This window comes from Dipodomys ordii, unplaced genomic scaffold (assembly GCF_000151885.1).
Source record: "Dipodomys ordii isolate 6190 unplaced genomic scaffold, Dord_2.0 Scaffold106, whole genome shotgun sequence".
NCBI classification, from domain to species: Eukaryota; Metazoa; Chordata; class Mammalia; order Rodentia; family Heteromyidae; genus Dipodomys; species Dipodomys ordii.
Window position 1 is genome coordinate 5,308,818 of NW_012267322.1, and position 17,060 is coordinate 5,325,877.

The following is a 17,060-nucleotide window of genomic DNA, read 5'->3' on the forward strand; positions in this document are numbered from 1 at the left end:
ATGAGCAAGCATGTAGAGTGAGCACAAGGTTCTGTGTTCCAGTTCTGATACTGGCATACGTAAAAAAAATCTTATAGTTGTTAGCTGAGGACAATAATTGAATTTACAAAGTAACAAAACAAAATAAATGCTTTGCATATTTAAAGTTTATCCATATACCTGACACTCCCTTTTTATAACAAAGCTTATGTATTTTTTACTTTTAATAATAAAATCTGTATAATCATATTCATCTTTTTCAATGAATAATACACTGACCACCTATCTGAGGTAAATGTGGCTGTTAATACATTGTTCTGATTGAAAAGTATGTGAAGATTCCTTAGTGGAATATTCTAAATCCCTAGCCCTCTTGATGGCAAATTTAGTGGCATGAGGGAATGAATGGCACACTGTTTATCCAAATATAAACATAGCCCTGTACTCTATTGCTCTTTAAAGCAGTGCTTTTCTTTCTCAATTTGAAAGTGCTCTTTAGCTCTATAGCAACAATTAAGTGATAAAAGGAAAAAGAAAACCTTTAATGTGTATTAATTTGATTGAAAAGTCACTATCACTAGCATAAACAGGCCATTTTGAGATACTCTACTTGAAAGGCAAAAATTTTTAAATATGGCATTTCCTCCTATATAAAATTTAAACAAAAAGAAATGTTTTTAATGGTGAATGTGATTTAAACCAGGCAATTCAGTTTGGAGGCTTGATACTCTATGCAGTTTTTCCTGATGTGTGGAATTTTAAAAAGATGATTTATAACAATTCTTTATCAGGACAGAGGGGGATCTTGGATTTGCTATGAGCTGTTGATAATTGATGCATGCAGTAAAATACCATATGTGTTCTTAAGTCTCCATCTTGTTTAGTCCAATCAAGAGCTATATAGTTACTTAAATGGTTTGGTTTGTATGAATATCAGAAATACTTTAAATTAAAAGTAAAGAAATCACTGATCAAAGTTCATAACTGTAATTAGGAACAGGTGGCCATACCTTGTAACCCTCCCACTCCAAAGAGGTTTAGACCTATATCTTTCACAGGCAGGTCTCCTGCAGTCTCATCAGTGGGACCAGACATGGCCTATCTGTGGAAAAAAGAAAATTCAAGCGAACCCTTTCCAAGTTATTACATTAACTATGCAATGGAATGAACCAAATAAAATGAATAAGGGACTAGAACTTTAATGGACATCTTATTGCCCACATGTGCTGCTAGAAGAAGATGAAAGCTTCTATTCTAAAAGTAATACTGCATTCAATCATGGAGACCATGTCTCTTTCAACAGTGTATTTCCTACAGTTTGCTTAGGAAATGAGGTAAGATTATCATTTGTCCTTTTCTCTTTTTAATTCCTCTATCTGAAATAAAACGAACTCTTCCAAATTGAAGAAATACCTCCTCTCTAACCCCTCTCCAACCACAAAGAAAAAGCTAGGTCAAGAACCTGATTCAAACGCTTATTATATCATTTAGCAGCTGGTCAAGTCATGCAAACCTCTTTGAGTTTCAGTGTTTTCATTTCTAAGATAGAGTAAAGCATACCTATTTCATAGTTATTCTAAAAGTGAGTGAAATGGCACATTAAAAGCATTTAGCAAAAGTGTTTAGGATGACAAACAACAGGCTGAACATTATCTTTTGAACTGAGGTATAGATTAGTGAGTCATTTTAAGTTTTGTGAAAAGTTTCATAATTTGTCAGCTGCCACTGTTGCCACAAAGCCTAGGTCCAAGGGATTACTACCTCAACATGTAAATTGTCCAGCTAATATTCTTCATAGAGATGTAACACAGTGTCTTCATTTTGTCTTATAGATACTGTTTGTAGAGATGTAACACAGTGTCTTTATTTTATATGTGAATAGTTAATATATTGTAGGAAAAATTCTATATTTTTCATGTCAACCCACCTAGAAAAGTTAAATGGAAACAGTCAAAGAAGATACCATAGAAAGAGGTTCCCAAGTTCTAGAATGTTGGTCCTAGAATGTGAAGACCAAGAAAGTAGCAAGCTTATTTGTCTTGAGGCTAGCTCAGGAATTCACTAAACAGGAATTCACTAAATAGTTGTTTTGGTGGATGAAGTCCATGGGGCATCAAGGTCTGGAAATGCAGACAACATTAAAACTATCAAGAAGCATAACCATAAACTGTGAAAATGATTATTTTCCTCACAGACTTTCAGGTTTACTTTACAGTAATAATGATGAAGAGGATGATGATGTTCACATTTATTGACTGCTTACAGTGCTTAAAGCAGAAAACGTCCTAAGTACTCTACTTAAAGAGGAAAGATTCATATAATCAGAAACGAAACCATAGAATGCACCACTTAGTTAATTCACTAATATGGGTGAATTAAAAACCTCACAATACCCTTGTGAGTTGTTATTCCTGTCTTACAAGTGAGGAGGCTGAGGCACATTAGGTAACTTGGCCATGGTCACTCATCTAGGAGGTGGTATTTCTGGCTGTGCCAATTCAGAAGGGGAGATGTTACTGGCCTCTAATGGTTAGATACCAGGAATGAGGTTCAGCAACCTACAGTGCATCAAGTCCACGATAATGAATTGTCTGGCCCCAAATATTACCAGCGGGTTACTGCACAATGCTCCATGCCTCTCCACCACTAGCTCTTGCTCTCCCTGCTTGCTTGGCATGCTCTGTTCCACGCTCTGCAAGTTCCTCAAGCCAGCCATAGTCTTATGTTCCCTAGCCTTTTGCATTAATAGCTGGCTCCTCATTCTTTGAAGCTCAGTTCAGCTCTCACCTCCTTGGGCTTTCCTGGATCATTCCATGTTGTTCTTCCCAATTTCTCCACAGCTCATTTCTCCACTGCAATGGCGTCTAGGTGATAGAATCTCATTTTTTTTTCTAACTAGCTTATAACTTTGCACCAATGAAGTTATAAACATTCTTGAGATGGGTATTGGTCTTGGGTGGAAAAGTGTCTGATCCACAGTGGGCAAGAAAAAAAATCTTTCGCTGAATGAAACAGTCACCGAGACTAAAATGGTAAACAAAGTCCCTTGCCTTTATAGCATTAACAGGCTGAGGGTGTACCAACCAATTCCGAATCCTGGGCAATAGCGTGAACTGTGTTTGTGCCCCTCGATGTGGCGCATCGGGACGGGGACGGTCCCTGTCCTCAGTGAGGGTTCACGGGTGGGGTGTAAGTACGATTTCAAACTAGACCTGAGCGTGAGGACAAAGCGCGGGCTGTAGGATGGGCCTGGACATGGCTGGGCTGCTTTTCACACAAGAACTCCAGGGCCTTCTCCAGGCTGCAGAGCGAACCCACGAACCCAGCCCGGGCTGCGGAGGGAGGGTCCGCCAACTTCCATTCACCACCCCCACCCCCCATCTTTTACCACAGTACTCACCACCTCGCTTTCCAGGCCGCTAGCTACCGTTGCTATAGCGCCGAGTGGAGCGCCGGCCTAGAGGAGCACGGGAAAAACTGGTAGGCCACACTGCCCTCTGGGAAATGCAGTTCTCTTAGGTCTCCAGGCTAGAGGCGCGCTGCTGAGCGGCCTACGCTCCCCCAGCGTAGTGACTTCCAAGCTTCCAGCGTGTCCGTGCGTCATGCAGGGCATGCTGGGAGGCGTAGTTCTTACGGCTCTGAGTAAGAATAGTACCGGACGGCCACAGGGCCCGGAGAGAACTACATGCAGGAGGCGGGTCCAGAACGAGAGGTCAACGCGGCTCGCGGCGGCGAAGGCGGCTTCTGTGGTGGCAGCATGAAGCGTACCCAGACGGCGGAGGAACGGGAGCGCGAAGCTAAGGTGTGGCGAACTTACGAGGTCCAGGGCTCTTCCCGTGTTGGGAGATAGGTGCAGGGAACCCTGAGGGCTTGTTTTCTTTGTGGGCGAATGCCTGGTGTTGAGCCAAGGGTTGACAGGGCCTGGTCCTGGTCTGCAAGGGACTTGGAGACCTGTACAGGGTGTGTGTGTGTGTGTGTGTGTGTGTGTGTGTGTGAGATGTATGGGGTAAATTAATATTGTTCAGGATGCAGGACAGGCCTCTCTGTGTGTGTAAATTAGTATTCCTCAGTATTCAGGACAGGCGTGTGTGTGTGTGTGTGTGTGTGGTGTATGGGGTAAATTAGTATTGTTCAGGATGCAGGACAGGCCTCTGTGTGTGTGTAAATTAGTATTCCTCAGTATTCAGGACAGGCGTGTGTGTGTTTGTGTGTGTGTGTGTGTGTGCTTGGTAAATTAGTACTGTTCTGTATAGAGGACTGGACCTGTTTTGTAAGGGACTTGGACACATGGGACAGTGGTATGTGTATCAGTTTTGTAAATTAATGCTGCTCAGGAAACAGTGCAGCTCAGAAATTAAAATCAAAACACCTATTTTCTTGTCTTGCTTCTTAACCTATTTCTTGGCTCAATTTGTAGCCACACGGCCTCAGTTTACTGGACATTCTGTTATCATTCCAGCTGTGCTTTCTCATTCACAGTCTCTGAGGACTGAGAGCTGCTTAGATGAAATATCTATGTGGTTACATATATTTATTTGGAATAGTTAGTTGCCTCAGTGGGCAGCTGACATAGTCTGACTTCAGCACTGTGGATGTCAATTTCTATTCTCTGCCTTGGGATGACCATGCTAGTTGCGCATGGTGATTTATTTATTTTCAGTATTTATTTTATTGTGTATCAGACACTTGCATTAAGTAAATAATACCTTATTCCATAATATTAGCATAGCACATTGAAAGGATCAACAGTCTAGTTTCACTGATGAAGAGCTCAGGCTAAGAAAAATTGAAGGCTTTCCTTTCCCCAAAGTTAGGTCCTATGGATTTGTGAGTATATTGGACATCTCTCTACTTTTGTCCATTTCTGATACCTAGATTTCAACCCTCCTATGCTTTCTGCAAAGCTAACAGTCCTGCTCTGCAAAAGATAGCTTTTGTTGTTGTTGTTGTTTAGATTGGTTTTGAATGGTCTTGAAACTATTCTCCTTATCTTCTGAGTAGCTTGAGCTACTGCTCTAGGCTACTTTGTTTTTGTATTTTTTTTTATTGTAAAAATACTGTAGTGTTTTTTTTTAAACTACATAACCCATGGCTTTATGCTTCCTAGACAGGTACTCTACTTCTGAGTCATGCTTCCAGACCTTCTTTGAAGTGGTTATTTTTGAGATGGCTTCTTGCACAGTTGTAAGCCTGGATCTTGATCTGCTTAGTTTTAGGCTTCCTTTTGTAGCTGGGATGAGGGGTGTGTATTAACTCTCTTGATTTCTTCTGAGATGGAGTTTTGCCAACTTTTCAGCCTGGGTTCTGGACCTTATGAACTTCCTGATCTTAGCCTCTCACTTAACTAGGATGACCGGCATGCACCATTGTGTACAGCTGTTAATTGAGTGGGGGTCTCTTGTGTATGCCCTCTTATTTTGGAATCATGATCCTTCTAATCTCAGTCTCCCAAGTAGCTACTAAAATTATTGGTGTGAGTCATCAGCACCCAGTTCACTTTGACTTTGTTAAAAGTCCTCCTTGACTGTAGTTATCTACTTACAAGGCTTTTGCAAGTTCTGTTTGGTATGTACTTTGTGTTAGGGAAATACTGGAAATGAAGATCAGTGGTAAATAAAACAGGTACAGTTCTTGTCATAGAATTTAGTCTTACCAAACAGCACATGTTTTCTTCTCATATGTGCAAGCTAGATCTAAAATACACCAGGACATGATTAATACAGGACTCTAGGCATTCACACACAGACCAGAGGAGGATACTCTTTAGGGAGAAACACAAAGGCACAATGCCTTTTATATGATCAGTGAGTCTGATCATATAAAATAATACTTATTGGAATAAATAAAAAGAATTTATAGTTTTAAAAGTGATCTAGTTATTGCAGATTTACAATGTCAGTTTACAAATAGCCAGAGCAAAGTTTTGAGAAAAAGGAAATGTTTTATTATTATTTGTGAAAAATAGAGGATAGAGAAAGTTGAATCTCTCAGAGCTCTGTTGTCATCTGAAAGTGTCTGGTTCCCCCTCCTCCCCCCCCCCTGACTTGAACTCAGGGCCTGGGCACTGTGACTGAGCCTCTTTGTGTTTAAGGCTAGGGATCTACCACTTGAACCATAGCACCACTTCTGGCTTTTTCTGAGTAGATAAGAGTTTCATGGACTTTTCTGCTCAGGAAGGTTTGGAACCATGATCCTCAGATCTCAGGCTCCTGAGTAGTTAAGATTATAGGCGTGAGCCACCAGTGTCCAGCTAAGTGTCTGATTTTAAAGCAGAAACTCATGGGCACATTTTGGGATATGTGATGGACTCTATGTCCAAATCACTGTTTTGTTTTTGGCTTCACTCTGTGAGATATATCTTATTTAACATAGGTTTTACTCCTTCCTGGTAGTGGGAGGGGGAAGAGAGGGTTAGTGGAAGGGGAAGGGTTTTGATGGAGGGGAACAGAAGGAAGAGGGAAGGAGAGAAAGAGAAGGTGGTAGGACGGGAGAGGGTGAGAGATGGAGAGAGGCAAGGGGGACAAGACAGCTCAGCTATACTGAAGAATAAAGTGTTAATCTTGGTGGGAGTGTAAACTTGTTCAACCACTTTGGAAAGTAGTATGGAGGTTCCTCAAAAGACTCCACATAGAGCTCCCCTATGACCCAGCAATCCCACTTTTGGGCATTTACCCAAATGTTTACAAACAAGACCACAATAAAGCTACCAGCACAACTATGTTTATTGCAGCACTATTTACTATAGCTAAGGTATGGAACCAATCCAGATGCCCCTCAGTAGATGAGTGGATCAAGAAAATGTGGTATATATACACAATGGAATTCTATGCCTCCATCAGAAAGAATGACTTTGCCCCATTTGTTAGGAAATGGAAAGACTTGGAAAAAATTATATTAAGTGAAGTAAGCCAGGCCCAAAGAAACAAAGGTCTCATAGTTTCCCTTATTTGCAATATCTAGTATATGTCTGAGTCAAGCAGAAAAGTTCAGATAAGGTGATGTTAGGGAAATGAACCCTAAGATATGTACTCAAATGTTTGTTTTCTTTCTTATGATTGTTTCTAACACATTTATAAGATTATTTCTTTGTTGCTTTGTATATCCCTCCCCCACAGTATAACCCCTGCTGTCGGTATAATTTGTGGAGGGGAAGGGGAAAAACAAATCATTTAAATAGGGATACAGGTGGACCCATTGCAACAAGTCTTTATGTCGAAAATGAACTTCACAACTTTGGTGAGGGGAGGGCAGGGGGAGCGGGGAGGATTGGGTGGGGGGTGGGGAAGGATGGGAAGGGATGGGAAGGGGAAACAAAGGAGGAGGAGGCTACAATGCTTGATAAGAAATGTACTCATTATCTTGCCTATATAATTGTAACCCCTCTGTACAGTATTTTCACAATTAAAAAAAAAAGTGTTAATCTTGGGTTCTCCAGCATGGGGTGGGAGGGAGAAAGGAAAGAAACAAAACACCCCAAACCACCATTTTGAATCCCTGAATAACCAGCAATGCAAGCTGTTAATACCAAAAGTTTATTTATTTTTTTGTAGTCCCACCTAGAGTTCTAGGGAAATACATTTAAGCATTTAAGATACCAAACTTAAGCTAATTGCTATGGTACATGCATATAATCCTACTTGTATGGGTGAGGCAGGAAGATCTCCAGTTTAGGCCAGCCTTAGGCCATATAGTGAGACCCTGGGTTAAAAAACCAAAACCAAAATCAATCTGCTCTTTAATGGCTGACTTAGTGAGACGTTCCCCAAGGGACCTGCTTAGGTATGCTTGTGATGTAGCTTGTGATGTGAGTACAAAGGGGTAAGACCCCGCTAGCATTAATATTTTACATTCATTATCCTTTCTCATGCAGAGAAACAATAAGATATTTCCTGTTGGCATTATATATCGTATCTTTCTCACCTTTCGTTTTAAAGTAATTCAGAAATTCTGTAACGATTTATTGAGCACCAGTTATTTGCTATATACTGGGGAGATACTTTGGGCTAAGACAGAATCTCTGCTCCAGAGGACCTGTTAGACCATTGACATTTAGTTGTTGCCTAGGAGGTCATTATTAATATCATTAATAACAGGTTCAGAGAAGTTGTGATGTGCTTAAAGCCACTTGTATGCTAAGTGGAACTAGGAATCAGAATCTGGTCTTCGCACTACAGTTTCATAATTTTTTTTCCCTCCATTTATCTGCTTGTGAAATATTTCTTCAAAAAAGCAAGTTGTCTTCCTATTTGCCTTTGATGTTTCTTTGGTCTTTATTTGAAATAGTCTACTTCTGAAATTCTGACTAGAAGAAAATATAGGCAGTTGTTTTAAATCCTAAATAGAACTGATTACTATGAATTCTATTTTTTTCTAATGAAGTTCATTGAGGGATGATTTATATTTAGTAATCTGCAATCATTTTGTAATATACGGACTGATGAGTCTTGACAGATGTACATACATGTAAAACCGCCACAGTTGGCAGAGAAGACGTTCCTATTCCTTTTGAAAGTTTCCTCTTGCTCATTTGCTGCCAACTCTCCCTCCATCTTGGCAACCACTGATGTGTTTTCTGTCACTATAGATGAATTTGTATTTTCTAGAATTTCATGTAACTGGAAACATACAGTTTGTACTCTTGGTTCTGTTTTTTCATTCAGCATAATGATTTTTGAAATCTGTGTTACTACACGTATCACTAGTTTGTTCCTTTTTATTGGTGATTAATAGTGCAGTCTCTGGCTATATCACCTATTTATTCATTCACTGGTTGCTGGACATTTAGATTGTTCTTGGTTTGGGGCTATTCCCAAACAAGTCACAGTGTAAGTCTTCCTGTTTGATCTCTATTGGGCAATGCATTCACTGGCAGTTATTTTTAACTTGTACCACACTTCTAGGCAGCCACTATTTTTTTGTTCTCTTGTGGAAACTTTTTTTTTTTTTTGGAAACTTTTATATAGATAGAATTTTCTAATATTTGGTCTTTGGTGTTGAGCTTTTTTTTCCACACAAAATGTGTTTGAGGTTCATCCATGTTGTAGTGGATATCAATATTGAACTTTTTTATTCAAATACCTTTCAATATATATAGATATGCCACAATTCTTTCCCCTGTTTTGGCTATTATGTAAAATGCTACTACTATCAGTAGTTACATTTTAGTTTATGTATGGATATACAGTTTCATTCTTCTTGGAGTTGTTAGTCATATAGTAAATCTCTGGTTAATATTTTAAGAAACTACCAAACTATTTTCTGGTGGGCTGCTCTATTTTATGTTGCCACCAGCAGTTTTGAGAGTTGCAATTCTTTTAATTGTTATTGTCTGTCTTTGATTTTAGTCATTGTAGTAAATGTGAAGTGGTATCTCATTAGTTTTTTTTTTTTTCATGGTGGTGGAGATTGAACTCAGGGCCATGGTGCTGTCCCTGAGCCATTGGAGCCACAATGCCACTTCCAGTTTTCTGGTGGTTAATTGGAGATAAGAGTCTCGTGGATTTGCCTGCCTGGGCTGGAATCAAATGGTAATCCTCAGATCTCAGCTCCCTGAGTAGCTAGGATTATGGGCCTGAGCTAGTAGTTTCTTGCATTTTTGGGTGAAAAACTATTGTGTCTATCTGTGTTGGAAATATCTAATCCTTTGAGTTTCTAATTATTTCTTTTCATGATTCATTTTTTGGGGCCATATCTATGAAGTCCATATCAATACCAAAGTCACAAAGATTTCTTGTTTTTTTTTTTTTTGTGTGTGTCTGGTCGTGGGGCCTGAACTCGGCCTGGGCGCTGTCCCTCAGCTCTTCAGCTCAAGGCTAGCACTCTACCACTTGAGCCACGTGCCACTTTTGGCTTTTTTCTTTTTGCTTATGTGGTGCTGAGGAATCGAACCCAGGGCCTCAGGCATGCAAGGCAAGCGCTCTACCACTGAGCAACCTTCCCAGCCCCCTTGTTTGCTTTTTAAAGTAAACTTTATCATCTCTACAATGGGTAATTACTTTTGGCTTTCTTCTTTCTTTGTCTTTAAAGTAATTTAGATTATTTTTTTCTCCTCCTCTTTCTCTTTTACTTCCTTTTTCTTTTTTTTTTCCCTTTTCCTCTTCTTCTATCTCTGATTTCTGTTCTTTTTTTGAGCTAGGGTCTCTCTATGTAGCCCAGGCTGGCCTGGAACTCAAGATACTCCTGCCTCAGCAGTGCTTGGATTATAGGCCTGTACCACCATATCTGGCCTCAATTTTTTTTTTTTTTACTATATTTTCTTCTTTATGTTGTTATGCTATAGACTTTTATACAGTTTCCAAGTCTTGATGGTAAATAAGAAAGTTGGTCTAAGTAGCTTCATATCATGATATTTATTTACATTGAAACATAAGAGCACCACACCATATTGCATGAATTTTTAAAATTGTTATTACTGTCTCAAAGTCAGGTAATGAGTATATTTCTTTTTGGAGAATGTCATCCCTTCTTTCCAGTTCATCCCAGTTTTTCTCTCTTGTTTCTGCTGACAAGTTGCAGAGTCCATTTCTACATAGTGTCTGCTGAATATGCCATGAATTAAAAAAATTTTAATATATATTTTTTATTGTAAAGATACTGTACAGAGGGGTTACAGTTACATAAGTAGGGTAATGGGTACATTTCCTATCCAGCATTGTTACTCCTTCTTTTGTTTTTCCTCTACCATCCCTTTCCTACCCATCTCCCTAACTCCTCCCTCCCCTCTATGCCATGAATTTTTAAAATGAAACTTCTTTTTTTTTGGTCAGTCATGGGGCTTGAACTCTGGGCTTTGGCGCTGTCCCTGCGCTCTTTGGCTCAAGGTGAGTGCTCTACTATGCTCTACCGCTTGAGCCACAGCGCCACTTCCTAAAATAAAATTTCTTAAAGGGCATATAGTGGAATAATTCAGATTAGATTTTTTTTTCTGTTTTTGAGAAATATAATTTCTGTAATAGCCTTGAACTTAAACTCCTGTTTAAACCATGTAAATACTGGGATGATAGGTGAGCGTTGCCAACCTGAAGATCAGAGTTAGAGCTATGGCTCTAGTATTTTTCTTGCTGTTGAAATGGCAATCCACTATATATCTCAGTTTCTCCATTTTGAAAATAGGATGGCTGCTACTCTGGACTACTATGGGGCCCCAATGTGATTAAATTTGTCCCCTAAGCCAGAGATAGAGTGGGTATGGCCTCAATTGAATTTGGTAGCCTAAGAGGCTATCTGATTTTTAGATGATACAATTTTATATTATGAATTGGATATGTAAGTTACATTTTTGCTATATTGTCTTTATTGTAGATGAGCCCACCTTCTCCCTCTCTTGTGCGTGCTGTTTTTTTTTTTTCCTCTCTCTTTCTCTGTGTATGTGTATAATTTGTAACTTGTTTTTTTTTTTATAATTTCTTGTGGCTCTAGGGATAAAATTCAGGGCCTTGCCCATGATGGGCAAGATCTCTACCACTGAGTTATTATTAGTGATTGTTATTAATATTATTACTATTATTTATTTTGTGCTTGTGCTGGGCCTTGAATTCAGAACCAGGGCATTCTTTCTCAGTGTTTTTTGTTTGTTTGTTTGTTTTGTTTTGTTGCCGGGTTTGAACTCAGTCAGGACTTGGATGCTAATCCTGAGCTTTTTTTCTACCTAATATTTGAGCCACAGCTCCGCTTCCTGCTTTTTGGTGGTTAAGTGGAACTAAGAATCTCTCAGACTTTTCTGACTGGGCTGGCTTCAAACTTTGATCCTTGTATCTTAGCCTCCATAGTAGCTAGAATTACAGGTGTAAGCCACTGGCACCTGGCTCCTATTTATTATTATTATCGTTATTATTATTTTTAGTGAACCATTACAGAGTAAGGAGGAAGCATCAATCCTAAACTAAGATAGTTTAGCATGTATTTCTTCAGAACAAGGGCATTCTCTTAAATGTAAACACAGCAATTAGCAATTAGAAAAGTTAACATCAATATAATTCTCTTATTTAATCTAAAATCTGTATTCATTTTCTGGTAATTGTTATAATAATACATTTCAGCATTATTTTTTCCTGGCCCAGGCTTTGACCCAGGGTCATTACATTTTTCACATCCCTCTGGTGGGCTTTTCTCTTTTAATTTGGCTTTAATGTCATCTAAACTGTTCCTCATCTTATCTTTGTCTTTTAAGGCATCAACAGTTTGAGAGAGTACAGGTATTTGTTCTATAAACTGGCCCTGGATTCTTGATTGTCTAATGTTTTCATATGATTGGCTGTAGATTATGCATTTTGGCATGCATATTTTTGGGGGATAATGGAGATACATTTATAGTCCAATTATTCATCCTGGTTGTAAAAGTATTTATTTGACCTAAGTAAACTGGAAAGTTTGGAATTCAGGTATGTAAAAGTTGAAGATTCATATTAGAATCTGGGTTTTTGGCTGTCTTGGACAACTAGAAAGCAGATATATATTTCCCTAAGTAGAGCTAAATCAGAGTTGCTCATTTGGATGGAAAATGTACATTCCATTTTGCATAGTCCCTCTTATCCAGGCCTTCATTTTCTGTGGCTTCATATACCCTGGGTCAACTGTGGTTCAAAGGTGTTAGTATTCGTTTTAACTCCTTTTCTCTGTCTCTCCCCTTTTTCCTCTTTTTTTCCCTCCTTTTCCCTCACCCCTTTCCCTTTTCTTCCTCCTTCACAGAACTTTCATTAGTTATAATTGTTCTATTTTATTATTAACTGTTAATAATAACATTAGCTACCACTAATATTTAATAGCTATTTAGCTGTTAATCTTTTAGATTGCCTAATTTATAAATTTAACTTTTTATCTTAGGGTGACATATGTAGGGTTCAGTAGTATCCATGATAGGACTCCCCCCCCCCAAGTTCTTAGAACGTGGCTCCCACTGAAAGGGGAGCCATAGTGGAGAGTACGAGGCTTTAACAGCAGACTCCTGGAATTAAATTCTTCTCCATCCCTTATCTAGCCACCACTCCCACTCCCCTGGCCAAAAAAAAAAAAAAAAAGCACAGGCCAACAGTGGATCAGTAAGTTTTATGATACATGACTAGGTAACAAGGAGAATCTAATGGTCTAGGGGTAGAGGTCATGGAATTCCTACCTTAGGAAGATCTATTTCATCTGGACTGGGGTTACACAATACTTGGAAGATGTTTAACATGTATTTTTATTTATTTATTTATTTATTTATTTCTAGTACTAGAGTTTGAACGGCATAACAATTACTGAGTTGGTACTCTACTACTTGAGCCATACCTTCAGCCCAGCTTTTTGCTGGTTATTTTAGAGATGGAATCTTATGGACTTTTTTTTTTTTTGGGTCCGGTTGTGGGGCCTGAACTCTGGGCCTGGGTGCTGTCCCTCAGCTCTTCAGCTCAAGGCTAGTGCTCTACCACTTGAGCCACAGCGCCACTTCCGGCTTTTTTTTTTTTTGCTTATGTGGTGCTGAGGAATTGAACCCAGGGCCTCATGCATGCAAGGCAAGCACTCTACCACTGAGCTACCTTCCCAGCCCCCTTTTTTTACTTTAGTTATTTTTCTGGATTTCCCAGCCAGCCTAGGACTCTGATCCCTCTTTCTATGCCTATGTGTATGGGATTACAGATGTATGCATGAATTTATTTAATCACAATTTTAAATGATATAGGATGCTTCAGAATGAAGACTTGATAGAAGTCCAGGGAAACTATCACCTTTTATGCTTGGGTTGAAGGGAGAATAACTATGTAATGAGTTGATCAAATGTGATAGACTGAAGTGGGGGAAACTCAGCAAATCCTATCTGCTACATTTGGCTTTTCTGCATCTTTTTTATTTATTTACTTTATATATTTGCTGGTCGTGGGGGTCTGAACTCTGGGCCTGGGCACTGTTCCTCAGCTCTTTCACTCAAAGCTACCGCTCTACCACTTGAGCCACAGTGCCACTTCTGGCTTTTTCTGCTTTTGTGGTGCTGAGGAATCAAATCTAGGGCCTCATGCATGTAAGGCAAGCATTCTACCACTGAGCCACCGTCCCAGCACCTCTGCATCTTTTTTCTTCTCAGAAATAGGTGGAACTCCTTCTTAAATGATGGGGGTCATGATTATTATTAGACAAGGTAGGTCAGAAAATTTTTTTGTCACACAAAGGTAGGGGAAGGTTAGAGTACTATTTTTAGGTTTTATGGAAAAGAAGGGACTCAAGTTACTATTATCTGCCTTGAGGAAGAAGAATTCTAATTACTCGTTACTGTGAACAATCTGTGTCAGAAACAGTCACATTTGTGTCTTTCTATAAAGTCAGAATTTATAGAATAACAATAAGTTCACAAGCTAAGTCAATTTAGTTGGCATTCATTTGTCAAGTACTGCTTACTTTGCTTGATAGCCTTGAGCCAATTGGCAAACCCATTCTATTATTTCAGTCTTAGTTATTGCTATCAACTCTCAAATTAGACATTATACTTAACAATAATATCGAAGCTACAGAAAGCTAAAAAAAAAAAGTTAAAGCTTCCAGGATTCAAAGAAACCTGGCTGAAGACAAGAGCAGAGGGCTGTTACTGTGGTAAAGGGAGTCACTGCAGGTCTTAGATAAGATGGTAATGAGCCCAGTCACTGAGCTGTTGAGGCTTTGGGGGTGTCAAAACCCAGAACTAGTTCAAGGTTCAGTGTTGGCTTAAGGAGCACAGTTTATTCCAAGCTTATTGGATATGGACTGATGGACTGGTGAATTTGCATTATATCAAGCAGGGTCTCATTATACATCAGTGGGTGCTGCTGTATCCCTGGGTTAGGGGTCTTTCCTTTTATATGATCCAGGTAAAAGGGTGCACTATTCTTGGCTTTTGGTATGTTCAGTTCACTCATGGGATTGATTTTTCTGATACAGATTATCTATCTGTCTGTCTATCTATCTATCTATCTATCTATCTATCTATCTATCTATCTATCTATCTATCTATCTATCTATCTATCTATCTATCTATCTATCTATGTGTTCATGCTTTAGTTTGCTAAGTTCATTGGTGGTACTTTTATTTATATAAGTTATTTGTCTATCTTTTCCATGGTTTGTTCTCCATAGATGGTGGTTGCTTACTTGCATAAACAAGATGTAGAGTCATTCTGCCTTATTTGCACTCAAAATGGATCAACTTCTTGTTTTTTAAAATGGAGTCACTCAGGGCAGAGCCCAGTCTGAAAGCTGGTGTTTTATTCAATGTAAAGTAACTTAGAACTGGAAACAATCATTGATCTCACTTTTTAAAAGAGAAGGAGGAGCAAAAGATGAGGGCAGGAGAAGATATGAGAGAGACTGTGGTTCTGAGGTTGCTTTTTGTTGTTGTTGGTAGTGAGGCTTGAACTTGGGGCCTGGGCATTGCCCCTTTTGCTGGCCTTTTGCTCAAGGCTAGTGTACTACCACTTTGAGCCACAGCTCCATTTTTGGTTTTCTGGTGATTAATTGCCTATAAAGAGTCTCATGGACTTTTTCTTCCTGGGCAGAGTAGCTAGGATTACAGGCATGAGCCATCAGCTCCTAGCTCCAAGGTTGCTCCTGAAGTTTTCAATATCCAAGGTCAAAACATCCCACTTTGGGTTATTATTTTCTAAGCTCAAACACACAAGAATACACAAGCCTGTATTATGACAATAGAGATTCCAGGTTTAGGAGTTATTTTTTCCTGGATAAGATATGAAGAACAAATTTAGTATTTCACAATCTATGGCCAGTGACCAAGGGACTTAACAGATTACAACTTTACCTGAAAGATTCTGCTCTATTTTCCCCACCCTCAAATCCATCTTTATCTTTTGGTTAATCTCAGCTTTGTAGGTTTGCTTTTTTTTTTTTCTGGGTCTGGGTGCTGTCCCCCAGCTTTTCGCTCAAGGCTAGCACTCTACCACTTGAGCCACAGCGCCACTTCCGGCTTTTTTTTCCCCCTGCTTATGTGGTGCTGAGGAATCGAACCCAGGGTCTCATGCATGCAAGGCAAGCGTTCTACCACTGAGCCACCTTCCCAGCCCTAGGTTTGCTTTTTTAAATGAAAGAAGGGTTATTTATTTGATCATCGTTTCTGAACAACTTTGAGTACCTTTCTTAAAAATTAAGAAGTGAGCTTGGATGCCTGTGGTTCATGCCTGTAATCCTAGCTACTCAGGAGGCTGAGATATGAGGCTCAGGTTTGAATCCAGCCTGGGCAGGAAAGTCTGTGAGACTCTTATTTCCAATAAACTACTCAGAAAAAGCTGGAAGTGGCACTATGGCTTAAGTGGTAGAGTGCTAACCTTGAGCACAAAGAGGTTTAAGGCCGTCATTGCTCAGGCCCTGAGTTCAAGCCCCAGAGCCAGCAAAAACAAAAATTAAGGAGTGAAACCACTGAGTTAACAGCGAGTTCTTGTTACTTTGTGTTATTTCTAGGTCTGTTACTTCATGCTGTATTCCTTTTGAAAACTAGAAATAAAGTCTTAGATACTTTGAACAGTCCTTAACTTTCCTGAAGACAGCAGTTATGTCTAATTCATAGTTCCTACAATGTACGTATTGGAGGGTCTTCCAATAAGCATCTGTTGAAGATAGAGTGGTTGAGAGCCTTTAGCATCTGCTATATGACACATATGGCTTGTAAGAATTGTGATACTGGTTCCCTGATATGACTGAAGTTAGCAATAAAGATTTTGACATTTAGATTATATGCACCCAAAACTATGGACCACTTATTTATTTATTTATTGGTCATTTACTATTTTTCCCAGCACTAAACATTTTGTTAGGTATATAGTAAATATTCCACAAATATTTATTTCAACTATTTTTTTTGGGGGGGGGTCAGTGGTGGGGCTTGAACTCTGGGCTTGGGCGCTGTCCCTGCGCTCTTCAGCTCAAGGCGAGCGTTCTACTGCTTGAGCCACAGTGCCACTTCCGGTTTTCTAGTGGCTTATTGGAGATAAGAGTCTCACGGACTTTCCTGCCTGCGCTGGCTTTGAACTGTGATCCTCAGATCTCAGCCTCTTGAGTAGCTAGGATTACAAGAGTGAGCCACCGGCGCCTGGCCACAAACATTTATTATATGAATTCTCAAAGTATCA

At 39.4% G+C, this 17,060-nt stretch overlaps 3 protein-coding genes across 5 annotated transcripts in view; 2 read left to right on the forward strand and 1 right to left on the reverse strand.

Moving 5' to 3' along the window:
* The window catches only part of Rpgrip1l (RPGRIP1-like), a 95,314-nt gene extending 91,857 nt beyond the window's left edge, over positions 1-3,457 (reverse strand). The window contains exons 1-2 of one of the 2 annotated variants that reach the window (XM_013028013.1): positions 3,380-3,457; positions 990-1,081 (exon numbers count right to left, since the gene is read on the reverse strand). In XM_013028013.1, the coding sequence (XP_012883467.1) occupies positions 990-1,074 (85 nt within the window). In that variant the 5' untranslated portion in view covers positions 1,075-1,081; positions 3,380-3,457. Of the gene's footprint in view, positions 1-989; positions 1,082-1,906; positions 1,970-3,379 lie in introns of those variants that run through there. The other variant, XM_013028014.1, reaches the window with a different exon arrangement.
* Positions 3,458-3,701: 244 nt separating this feature from the next.
* The window catches only part of Fto (fat mass and obesity associated), a 379,565-nt gene continuing 366,206 nt past the window's right edge, over positions 3,702-17,060 (forward strand). Inside the window, exon 1 of the mRNA XM_013027975.1 lies at positions 3,702-3,781. Within this exon, the coding sequence (XP_012883429.1) occupies positions 3,737-3,781 (45 nt within the window). The 5' untranslated portion in view covers positions 3,702-3,736. The remainder of the gene's footprint in view (positions 3,782-17,060) is intronic.
* LOC105994460 (renin receptor-like) overlaps positions 3,702-17,060 on the forward strand; it is an 86,237-nt gene continuing 72,878 nt past the window's right edge. Inside the window, exon 1 of one of the 2 annotated variants that reach the window (XM_013027976.1) lies at positions 3,702-3,781. The gene's annotated coding sequence lies outside the window, so the exon portion shown is untranslated. The remainder of the gene's footprint in view (positions 3,782-17,060) is intronic. The other variant, XM_013027977.1, reaches the window with a different exon arrangement.